The sequence below is a fragment of the Phoca vitulina genome, unplaced genomic scaffold (assembly GCF_004348235.1).
Source record: "Phoca vitulina isolate PV1807 unplaced genomic scaffold, GSC_HSeal_1.0 scaffold36, whole genome shotgun sequence".
Lineage (NCBI taxonomy): Eukaryota > Metazoa > Chordata > Mammalia > Carnivora > Phocidae > Phoca > Phoca vitulina.
The window spans coordinates 8816580-8829722 of record NW_022589739.1 but is presented as its reverse complement, the minus strand read 5'-3'; the positions used below and the strand labels follow the sequence as shown (position 1 = coordinate 8829722).

General features: G+C 40.5%; 1 protein-coding gene across 5 annotated transcripts in view; it reads right to left on the bottom strand.

The window, feature by feature from the left end:
- RIC3 (RIC3 acetylcholine receptor chaperone) overlaps positions 1-13143 on the bottom strand; it is a 57463-nt gene that overhangs the window by 15081 nt on the left and 29239 nt on the right. For all 5 annotated transcript variants that reach the window (XM_032427030.1, XM_032427031.1, XM_032427027.1 and 2 more), the window contains exon 4: positions 11736-11829. In XM_032427030.1, coding sequence (XP_032282921.1) covers positions 11736-11829 — 94 coding nt within the window. The remainder of the gene's footprint in view (positions 1-11735; positions 11830-13143) is intronic.

The following is a 13143-nucleotide window of genomic DNA, read 5'->3' as shown; positions in this document are numbered from 1 at the left end:
TTGGTGCAGCCACTCTGAAAAACAGTATGGAGGTTCCTCAAAAAGTTAAAAATAGAGCTACCCTACGACCCAGCAATTGTACTACTGGGTATTTACCCAAAGGATACAAAAACACTGATTCAAAGGGGTACATGCACCCCAGTGTTTATGGCAGCATTATCAACAATAGCCAAACTATGGAAAGAGCCCAAATATCCATCAACTGATGAATGGGTAAAGATGTGCTATACATATACAATGGATTATTACTCAGCCATAAAAAAGAATGAAATCTTGCCATTTATAATGACATGGATGGAGCTAGAGAGTACTATGCTAAGCAAAATAAGTCTGAGAAAGACAAATACCATGATTTCACTCATGTGGAATTTAAGAAACAAAAGAGATGAACATAGCAGGAAAAAAGAGGCAAACAGAGAAACAGACTCTTAACTATGTAGAGCAAACTGAGAGTTACTGGAGGGGAGTTGGGTTGGGGGACGGGGTAAATGGGTGATGGGGATTAAGGAGGGCACTTGTGATGAGTGCTAGGTGTTGTATGTAAGTGATAAATCACCAAATCCTATACCTGAAACTAATGTTACACTGTATGTTAACTAACTGGAATTTAAATAAAAACTTGGAAGAAAAAAAAAAGAGCCTATGTGCTTATCACAAAGCTCTGGCCCCTGGGCGCACGTGTTACTTCTCTGGACTGTACTCAGCGCACTTTGATTTTTACTGAATGAAACAGTCTTGACTCTGTTTCCTAACTCACGGAAAACCAGAACCCCTAATTTTAAAAGGGAGAGCTCTGCTAGGAGAAGCATAAACAGGCAAGTGAAGCTTTCTCAGAGAATTCTAAATTAAAGCATCCTCTTTTACCTCCAAACAAGCATATTCCTATTGTCCATATCATGCATTAGGCAATTAATCATGGTCTGCCTTACAGCTTCTGAATCTATGGAATGAAGGTTTTCATAGATTCCTCATTGTCTCAACTTGGTTTGATAGTCCTGGAGGGCACTGATGAATTCAGGACAGTATAGGCACAGTGCCACGAACACTGCAAGCACTCAATAACTATGTGTTAGTTTAACTGGTCCCCATTTCCTTACCGTCTGTTTTCTCCCACCTCCCTGAAATCTGGCTTCTACTCCATCATTATACCAAAACTTGTGAAAATCATCAACACCACTTTACTCTCAAGTCCAAGAATCTTTTTTTACATTTCATTCTTCTTGACTTCTCTGTACTGGGCCATCCTCTCCTTGAAATATTCTCTTCCTTTGGCTATTAAGACCTCCATATTCCTCCCACTTTAACCATTCCTTGGATTGCTGATCCTAGCTCACTTTCCCCCATCCGCCTTCTAAACACATGGTTTTCCTGAAGGCTAAATCCTCGGGCTCTCACTTGTCCATTCTTACAGTCATCTTTCAGGAAGCAGACCCAGTATCACAAATTAAACCACTGCCTCTACATGGATGATACCCATACTCTACCTCTAATCCCGATTTATCACATGAAAACCAGTCTCATAACTCCAGTGATCTAGGGCATTTCCACTTAGAGGCCTTGCTATTAATGCAGTTAACCTCAAACCCACTCTTCCAAAACAGGGCCTAGTTGGCCCAGGATGAGGAACAGCTGCATGAGCAGCCAGGTTTGGAGAGGTTGGGTATGGCAGATTCCAAGATGCTAGAAAAATAGAAGGTCAGATTGGAAGATACCTGATCAGAATTTGAGTATTATAAACCCAGAGGAATCATCAAGTTCTGAATCCAAAAGTAAAGAGAATGAAACAGTTTCTTACAACACCATTCATGATTAGAACAGAATTCAGACCAGCAAAAGATTGCAAGCTATTGCCACACAGTATGATGTGCCTCAAGAATCTGATCTCCTCTCTTGCCATTTGCAACGACGTGGATGGAACGGGAGGGTATTATGCTGAGTGAAATAAGTCAAAAAGAGAAAGACATGTATCATATGACCTCACTGATATGAGGAATTCTTAATCTCAGGAAACAAACTGAGGGTTGCTGGAGTGGGGGGTGGGGTGGGAGGGATGGGGTGACTGGGTGATAGACACTGGGGAGGGTATGTGCTCTGGTAAGCGCTGTGAATTGTGCAAGACTGTTGAATCTCAGATCTGTACCTCTGAAACAAATAATGCAATATATGTTAAGAAAAAAAAAAAAGAAGAAGATAGCGGGAGGGGAAGAATGAAGGGGGGGAAATCAGAGGGGGAGACGAACCATGAGAGACGATGGACTCTGAAAACAAACTGAGGGTTCTAGAGGGGAGGGGGGTGGGAGGATGGGTTAGCCTGGTGATGGGTATTAAAGAGGGCATGTTCTGCATGGAGCACTGGGTGTTATGCACAAACAATGAATCATGGAACACTACATCTAAAACTAATGATGTAATGTATGGTGATTAACATAACGATAAAACTCAGGAAAAAAAAAAAAAGAATTTGATCTCCTCTTTCCCCATGACCCTTACTTACCTCCAGCCAAATGACTTCTAAACTTGTTTCCTTTGTTCTGACCTCAATACCCAAATTTCCTATTGTTGTTGTATATCATACATAGATGTTCTGATGGCACCTCAACCATATTTAAAGCTGAACTCATGATCCTTATACCAAAGCCTTATCTTCTTTCTCCTCTTCTGTGTTTTTATCTTGGTTGGTATTATAATCTTCCTTGTCATTTGGGCCACAAATCTCCAACTCATCTCTATCTCTTTCTTCTCTTTCATTGCTATTACCTAGTTTTTCTTTTGGGGAACCAACCCCTCTTTTGCTCATAGTGTAAAGGTTAGAGTGAAGCTATCCTTTCCCTTACCTCTCCTTCAAGGGTGGCCACATGGCCCACAGCCAATCATCACACTCCATCCCTGGGCTGCAGTGACTGATTCAGTGATATACACAGGACCCAAGTTGGAACAACTGTACTTTCTCCTAAAACTGGGTGTTGAATGCAGTGAAGTCAGATCTGAAAACTTCTCATGTTAATTCATTCTGACAGCAGTCCTTGAAGAACCTGTCCATTTGTTTCTGTCCTCTAACTCTCCAGAGCTGTTCTGTTTCCCCCTCTTTCTGAAACCTGGATCTTCAGCTATTCCTTTGATATTATGAGCTATCCCATACTTTTCCAATAAATTCTGTCGCCGTCTCCAAATTTTTGCTCCCCAGAGTTGGCTGTTTGCTACCAAGGAATCCTGAAAACAGCCTGTGATTTTTAAAAACTTTTTATTTATTTAACTAATCTCTACACCCAACATGGAGCTCAAACTCACAACCCCGAGATCAAGAGTCACATGCTCTTCTGACTGAGCCAGCCAGGTGCCCCCAGCCTGCAATTTTTTTTTTTTTTTTTTAAGATTTATTTGAGAGAGCGGAGCCTGGGTGGCTCAGTCGTTAAGCGTCTGCCTTCGGCTCAGGTCATGATCCCAGGGTCCTGGGCTCGAGCCCTGCATCAGGCTCCCTGCTCAGGAAGCCTGCTTCTCCCTCTCCCACTCACCCTGCTTGTGTTCCCTCTATTGCTGTCTCTGTCAAATAAATAAATAAAATCTTAAAAAAAAAAAAAAAAGATTTGAGAGAGATTGAATGAATGAGAAAGAGCACAAGTGGGCGGGAAGGCCAGAGGGAAACACTTAACCAACTGAGCCACGCAGGCACCCAACAGCCTGCAATTTTTCTTCTCCCTTCTGTCAAGTCCCCTTGATTTGGACCCTCATTTCCACTCTCACTGACCTATTTATTACCTTTCCCTGGAACTTTTTCTATAACCTTCTAGCATGCAGCCGTTCTACCTGTCACTAGAAGAGTTACTTTTCTGAAGTACAGCAGATCACGACATTTCTCCTCAAAAGCCTTTAGAGACATCCCACTATAAAGACAATGAATTTCAAACTTCTCAGCCTACCATTCACAGCCTTTCAGTCTGGGCCCAGTTTACTTTTCTAGTTTTTTCTTCCCTTACCTCCCTACCCATTTACCCCAGCCCTGATATGCTCTACTCCAGTTACTCAGGACTACCTACTGTTCCAAAAACATGCCTTGACTTTCTAACCTTGTTTGCTGCTTATGCTACTACCCTCTCCCTCTGAAATGTCCCCCCCCCCCCCAACCAAATTGTGCAAGAGGAGATCCTTTCATCATGTAAGGCTTATTCAAATTCCTCCTTTTCCACAGAGCTTCTGTGGTAGACAGAATCATGTTCCCTTTCCCACTCCCCAAAGAAGTTCACATCCTAATCCTTGGAACCTATAATGATGTTACTTTATATATAAGGGGACTTACAGTTGTAGATAGATTTAAGCTTGCAGATCAGCTGGCCCTAAAACAGACATTATGCTGGATTATCTGTGAGGGTGCATGTAATTGTAAGGGTCCTTAGAGATGGAAGAGAGAGGAAGAAGAGGTCAGAGTAATAGGATGTAAGAAGGTCGCAACCCACTGCTGCTGGCCTTGAAGATGAAGGAGAGGGTCCACTGAGCCAAGGAATGCGGGTAGCTTCTAAAACCTGAAAAAGGCAAGGAAATGGATTTTCCCCTAGAGCCTCCAGAAGGGAATGCAACCTTGCCACCTTGATTTTAGCCCAGTGCAGGACATCTAACAGATCTGTGAAGATAATAACTGTTGTTTTAAGGCATTTTGTTTGTGGTCATTCGTTACAGCGGCCACAGAAAACTAATGCCATCCCTGGAGCACACTTGCTCGGAGATACAGTTCCTTAGAGAGAAAATAATAGTTGCCACTGACAACCACATAGGGCTGCAAAGAGTAAATCAAACTAGGTGCCAGAGAAGATATTCTTATTATTGCTGAAACAGCCTGCTTTATTTGAAGTACTTTCTTTAGATCTACCTCATTCATTTTTTCAATATGTACGGACATTGTCAGTGCACCAGCATCAGGAATACAAGTTTGAACAATGAGAATTTCCTATCTTCAAGAAGATTACAGGGCATTAGGGAGCACAGAAAAGTTAACAGAAGATCAGAAAGTAATAGGATGCTTACAATATTCAGCCAACCGAGGTGGCATGGAAGCCCATCAGAGAACACCTAACCAAGTTTGAGGTTCAGGGTCGGATGCTAAGAGAAAATGATGTCTAAGTTGAGACCTATAAGAAAGAATTAAAATAAGGGCGTGTGGGATGGGGGTCGGGGAGACAGTCAATAAAGGAAAAAAGTATCTGCAAAGTCCTAGAAGCAAAAGCAGATGGGTATTTTCGAGGAAAAGCAAGTAGTCAGTGTGGCTGGAGCAGAGAGAGAGAATGATGGAGAAAGATAAAGCAACAAAGGTATGTAGGGCCATGTCACCCAAGACCATGTAAGCCAAGTTAAAGATTCTATACTTTACCAAAAGCAACGGGGACCTGTTAAAGCGTTAAAGCAAAAAAACAAAACAAAAAACAATCCATTTGTTTGGAAGAGACAGTGAATTGAAGAAAGGCAAAATTAGAGAAAAGAAAATCACATGAGCTACCACATGAGATAGTCCTGACCTATGTCAAAAGTAAAGGTCTCAGGGCAATATCCCTGATGAGCAAAGATGCAAAAATCCCCAACAAAATATTAACAAATCGAATCCAACCATATGCTAAAAGGATCATTTACTATGATCAAGTGGGATTTATTCCAGGATGCAAGGATGGCTCAATTTCCACAAAAACATGACAAATCACATTAACAAAACAAAGAATAAAATTCATATGATCATCTCAATAGATGCAGAAAAAATTTGACAAAATTCAACATCTATTCATGATAAAGTCTCAACAGTGAGGTTAGAGGGAACATACCTCAATATAATAAAGGCTATACAATGAACCCACAGTGAACATCATACTCAATAGTGAAAAACTGGAAGCTTTTCCTCTAAAATCAGGAACAAGACAAGGATGTTCACTCTTGCCCCTTTGTTCAACATAGTACTGGAAGTCTTAGCCTCAGCAGTCAGACAAAAAATAAATAAAAGGCATCCAGACTGGTAAGGAATAAAACTGTCACTATTTGCAGATGACAGGATACTATATATGGAAAACCCTAGAGACTCTACCAAAAAGTTACTACACCTGATAAATTAATTCAGTAAAGCTGCAGGATACCAAAGATACAGAAATCTATTTTATAGAAACCTGCATTTCTACATACTAATAATGAAGTAGCAGAAAGAAAAATTAAAACAATCCCATTGACAATTGCACCAAAAAGAATACCTAGGAATAAATGTAACCAAGGAAGTGTGTGTGAACAAGACTAATACCATCTTGCACAAATCCACCATGATGACCACTCTGTGACCTGAAGCCTTCTTCAGTATAGCACTCCCCCACCACACATACTCTTTGTTTGATGACACCCTTAGGTACTCCCTTGAGGTATAAGGTCCTTGATATTCTCTGGAGAGAGGACTGTGATTCTGAAACATTTCCTCCCAGCATATATACTCCCCAGTCTCTAAGGCTATAAAAGCAGGACTTATGGTAGGTGGGGTTGTGCAGATCTACTTGTCTTGCAGCCACCCACAACACACTTCTGCTCATAAGTCCCTTTAATAAACCACTTGTTGAAAAAAAATAAAAAATAAAAAAATAAACCACTTGTTGGAAAACTGGATTCTTCAGCCTTTTTCTTCCATCTTATGGCTCCTTAGGCCTTTGGAGATCATTTTGCATATGCCTCCCTTTCACAGAACAAGGTAAAAGACCTATACTCTGAAAACTGTAAGACACCAATGAAAGAAATTGAAGACAACACAAACAAGTGGAAAGATATACCATGTTCATGGACTGGAAGAATATTAAGATGTCCATACTACCCAAAGCTATCTACAGAGTCAATGCAATGTCCATCAAGACACCAATAGCATTTTTCACAGAACTACAACAAATACTAAAATCTGTATGGAACCACAGAACACCCCAAAGAGCCAAAGCAATCTTGAGAAGGAAGAACATAGCTGTAGGTAGCACAATCCCAGATTTCAAGATAAACTACCAAGTTGTAGTTATCCACTTTGGTACAATAAGGTACTGGCACAAAAACAGACATAGATCAATGGAACAGGATAGAGAGCTCAGAAGTAAACCCACACCTACGTGGTCAGTTACTCTACAACAAAGGGGGCAAGAATATACAATGGAGAAAAGACAGTCTTCTCAATAAATGGTATTGGGAAAACTGGACAGCTACATGTAAAAGAATACAACTGGACCATTTTCTTACATCATACACAAAAATAAACTCAAGATGGATTAAAGGCCTAAATGTGAGACCTGAAACCATAAACTCCTACAAGAAAACATAGGAAGTAATCACTTTTATATCAGCCTAAGTGACATTCTTCTAGATATGTCTCCTCAGGCAAGGAAAACAAAAGTAAAAATAAATTATTAGGACTACACTGAAATAAAGAGTTTTTGCACAGTGAAGGAAATCATCAACAAAATGAAAAGGCAACCTACTGAATGGGAGAAGATATTTACAAACGATTGTTCTGATAAGGGGTTAATATCCAAAATATATAAAGAACTTTTACAACTCAACACCAAACTGCCTCCCCAGCCAATAATCCAATTAAAAATAGGCAGAGGACCTGAACAGATATTGACATACAGATGGCCAACGGGTACATGAAAAGATGCTCAACATCATTAATCATCGGGGAAATACAAACCAAAACCATAATAAGATATCACCTCACACTTGTCAGAATGGCTAGAATCAAAAAGATAATAACAAGTGTTGGCGAAGATATAGAGAAAAAGGAACCCTTGTACACTGTTGGTGGAAATGTAAATTGTTGCAGCCACTGTGGAAACCAGTATGGACGTTCCTCAAAAAATTAAAAAATACTATGTAATCCAGTGATTTCACTATGGGCATTTACCCAAAGAAAACAGCAACACTAATTCAGAAAGTATGCACCCCTGTGTTTATTGCAGTATTTACAATAGCCAAGACATGGAAGCAACCAAGTGTCCATCAATGGGATGAATGGATAAAGAAGATGTGGTGTATATATATGTGTGTGTGTATATATATATATATATGTATATATATACACACAATGGAATGCTATTACTAAGCCATAAAAAAGAATGAGATCTTGCCATTCACAACATGGATGGACCTAGAGGGTATTATGCTAAGTGAAATAAGTCAGAGAAAGACAAATACCAAAATACCTTACCACTTACATGTGGAAACAAACAAACAAAAAAAAACCACACACACAGAAACAGACTCAAATAGAGAGAACAAACTGGTGGTTGCTGGTGGGGGGCGGAGGGAAATAGGTGAAATGGGTAAAGGAAATTATTAAAAGATACAAACTTTCAGCTATAAAATAAATAAGCCACATAGATGAAAAGTACCACATAGAGAATATAGTCAATAATATTATAATGTATGGTCACAGATGGTAACTACACTTGTGGTGAGTACTACGTAACATATACTGAAACTAACAGAACACTGTATGTCAACTATATTTCAAAAAAAAAAAATTCATTCACTCACTCATTCTTCCATTTCAACTAACACTTTAGAGCCTACTGTTGGCCTATGCTAGGCTCTGGGAATAATACAAATAATCCCTGCCCTAGCAGAGCTTAGAGTCTTTTGCAGGATGACAGACTTATTAACTAGGAAGAAATGACAAGACAGGATGATCGAAGAGACATAGGAAGTGAAGGAAAAGGTAAACCAAGGATAATATTAGATTTCTGCTTTGGGCTTTTAAGTAGATGGTGGAGCCATTTGAGGAGATGGAGAATATTAAAGGTGGAGTAGAGTCAGTTGAGGATAGATGATGATTTTCATTTTGCACATTCATTCATTCAAAAGACATTTATTAACTGAAGAAGGGCAGGTCATCTATGAGACATGTTCAGTAGGACCCTGAATATAGAGGACAGGAAATGAAGAGAAGACCTTAGCAAAGAATGCCATGATTACCTCTTCTACCATAATACATGTACAAATGCTTATTTCAAAAGTGAATACCTATCCTTTTTCAACAATAAGAATTTCCTTAGTATCTACTATGTGAACATAGTGAACGAAACAGACTAAGTCTGTCCTCTGTAAGTTTATATCCCAGCAATGCATGCCCTAAATCTACAGGGCCACACACGTCCTCAGCATGCCTGCTACGGCTGTTTTCTGCCCCAGGCTGCACCCTCACTGCTCCCTCAGGTCATGTCATGCTTCCAGGAGGTGAAGGATTACAACCAGACATGCTGCTCCAGAAAGGAAGCGCTGCTGATCTTAAGGACAGAAATAAGGACACCTCAATTCTGATTCCTAGATCCTTTTCTTAGTCTTTATGTCCTTGGGATGGATACTGTGCTTAATATCAGGCATAACATGACACAATACCAACCTTCTACAAGGCTTAAACACATACATAGACATATTGCTCACAGGTAAAAGCTGTCTGAAAGTTTTATTAGATAATATTAAAAATCTTCCCCATATTTTGATTCTTACATAAGCATGGAGATGAAGTCTCAGAAACTATTTCTGGAATTTTAAGAAAATCTTAAAATTATGGAATTAACATTCTATAAAGGGACTTCGAAGGCTGTAAATGAACATGTCTTCTATGTCTTAAATCCTCTCAGACTCCCAGAGCCTGGAAATGTGTTCAATTTTGATCTGATGGAAAAATACTAGGGTATTTGGGGCTCTTCTAATAATCACAGAAACACAGACTTGAAGAACTAATGCCACAGAGACTAAGGTTAAAGGATAGAAGTATAAAAAGGAAAACAATGTAAAACATGGGGCTACCAGGGCCTTTCAGTGTTGGAGGTGAAGTCTCATAGGGCCTACCTGTAAGGATAAAAGGTGTTGGATTAGGAGTGACAGGGAGAAGGTCACCTTTTTAGGACTGGAAGAGGAAAGATTTGGGAAAGGGAGCCACAAGCTATGTTCTCTGCAGTGGAGGGAAAGCCGATCCCTAGTTCTTGAGAAGTACTGCGCAGAGAATGTCTTACAGTCATTGCCATGTGGCAGGCTGGAATCAATAGGTTCTCAAGGAGTCCACACCTTAGCATCTTAAAAGGAGTAAACGTTCTGAGCTAGGACCTGTGGCCCCAGAAATAATGAGATGGCACAACTCCAGCTGCAGGGTGGGGACAACTCCTCTGCCTTACAGAGAAGTAATGCTAGCACAAAGCACAGAAAGTAGTCAGGGTCACAGTACCACATCGCTGGCTTGGGCAATGCACAGATGGTATATACAGGTGGGAAGGTAGAGCTATGGGATTTGAGCTAAGGGAGTGTGAACAGCAGTAATAGTGAGAAAATATCTTTCTCTGGCTTCTTACTCCAAGGCCCAGTGGTTTAGTCTCCCAGGTAGGAGGCCCTGCCCACAGGTTTTCATCTATGGTTTTCATGACCCTTAGGTGTGGCATGGGTCTTCAAATGGACCAGAACCAGGGTACAGATACTTTCTGAGGGACAAGGGTCATAAAAGGCTGGTAGTTTCCCACCCAGACTGTGAGTAGTAGAGGGTAAGGGCAGAAAAGATCAGAAAAGTATAGTACAAATTGGTTTAGTCACACTCCTACAAAAACACCTACATTAGATAATGTATATAAAGCACTTCACTCAGAGCTTGGTCCTTAGTAAGTGCTCAACAAGTATCAAATTGTATTACACACTTACAGAGATATATTCATGTATAAATATGTACACATTCCTCTACCACTCTGGCCAACAGTCTGGATAGTCACTCTGCTTTCTGGACCAAAAGAAGGTCAAGGCTCCTGGGCGCAGATAGGCAAGGTTCAGCCTCATAAATGTCATTTCAGCAGCATTGTAGACATTGTAGAAAAAGCCAAGCCAAGGAGCTGCAATCTGAGGATGTTCACTCTTGCCTTATCTAGCCAAAGATGCACAAGGCTGGAGCCAAGGAGCCAAGGAAAGGATACCAGGCACTAGCAGCACCACGAGGGCCAACAGAAGAGGCCATGGCGGAGCAGCAGTTTCCTGGGGCAAAGACTCCACGGTGAGCCCAGGGCCACAGGAGGGACCTTTTAGCACTTGGGATTTTGCCACTCACCTCCCAGCTCTTCCTCCATCCTTGTCAGAAGGCCTAGCGGAGACTGAATCCCTCTTTGTTCTCAATCTCACATTCTGGCTTTTCCTCCCTGGCGTCCCCACATCCATATGTTCTTTCTTTTTGCCCACTTTCATCAACCTTCTGAAGCTACCTTTGCAGATCCTCAGCGAGCCCTGTAGCAGGAGGGCTGTCTCCCCTGTGGGGCATCCTAAAAGGCCAGTGTGACTCCTGACACCCACTTTACATGTCTAATCTTGTTCTGGCATAGTCAACACAAAATACAAATGCCTGATCTGATTATACCTGCCCTCTTCTTTTTGTCTCAAGCAGATTTAAAAAGGCATAATTTTAAGTAAAACCAGATTATTAGACAGCTATGAAATCATCTTCATTAGAACCTGGTTATTTCACCCCACAGAACTGCTCATGAACCTCTCCTCACAATAATGTGCACAACACTGAACAAAAACTCTTGAAAGCTGAGACTCTTGAAAGCATATGGTATGAAAATGGATGCTTAGTGAGAAATAATATGTAAATGACAAATAAGTTGATAATTATATAAAATGAAAGTAAGTGGTCCAGAAATCAAGGAAAAACAAAATTCTGAATGGATTCTCTAAATGGGCAATAGTCTGAGTCCTGGTGTGTGAAAACCTACCTCTCACCATTAGGTCCCACTCTGTTGATTAATTTTTCCATAGCTTCCTCTGTCTCCTTTAGTTTTTCTTGCAGTTGAACAAGCTCAAAATTGGCTGAAAAACAAGCATCAATCTAAGAACCATCATACACAACTCCAAAAGCTCTTGTCCAAAATTGGCTGGCTGTGACACCCTACAATCATCCCAGCTGGTTCAGAGATTCAGAGAAGAGACTCCACGTCTCTCCAGCTGGTCCAATCAGGACACGAGGGGTACCAAGGTGCGGGCACTGAGATCTAAAGGATACATGTTTAGGGAGTAATGCACAAATCACTCCTCCTACACACAGAAATACAGCAGGACCAGCTAAAGAAAAATACCCAGGAGCAAAAAAACAAAACAAACCTCAACACAGTCACCCAAGAAGAAATGAAGAAGATAAACCTATCCTTTCTAGTCCCAGTGATGCTTGAGGGTCAAAGTACCAAGCCTGCAAGGTACTTTAGAAAAGGAGTTAAGACCCTGAAATGAGCAATAGTTCACCTGCACCCGAAGTTTGAAAACATATCTGGAAGATCATGATTTCAATGCTATGCTTCTTCAATAGGGGAAGTCTTGAATGAGGGCTGAAGCCTCCCTGCCCAAGGTTTCCTACCCTCGTCATTTGGGGTGAAGTGGTGCAACCCTGGCCCCCAGTATTCTCAACAAAGGTCAACAGAGATCACATAGATCTACTGACATGAACACTAAGACCCTAAAAAGTAGAGCAGAAAAAATAGATCAATTAGTACATGAAATCAACTTAAAGGCAGCAGGAAAACAAAATGCTCTTCATTACGCAGATAATCCAGTTTTTCTGTTTCATACATGAGTACCCTTCTACCCAGATATATTTAGAAGGCCACTGTAAGATACAGTATTTCAAAGGCCTTTTAATACTTCTAGAACAAATTCTTATGCATGCAGTTAATATCTGCAAAGTGTCTAGAGGACTGTGCCACATAAATGCTTATTTTTATTTTCTGCATGATTCAAAACTGAAGGATAAGAAGCAGATATAACTGCTACATTATAAAACAGCTGATCCTAGGAATTCATTTTATTTACTTCTGTTTTCAATGCATTATGTGACTGGATACAGAATTTGTTATTCTTCGACAGAGTCCAAACATTTTTTAAATTATTTTACCGATGCATTTACCATCACTGTTGGTTAGATGTTATCTCAATTAAGAACACAAGAGCTTTATTAAAGGATTTCTTGAATATCTAAGATTTCTAAAAAGGATGCAGATTGTGACTGGGGTATCAACTTCCACAGAGAATCTGGAGTAAACCCAAAAAGCAGTTATGGCCAAGGGCAGATGCTGCGGCGGCTCAGCCTCACTCCATTTTGCTGCTGTCTCTCTTTTAAAAACTTCTGATGAG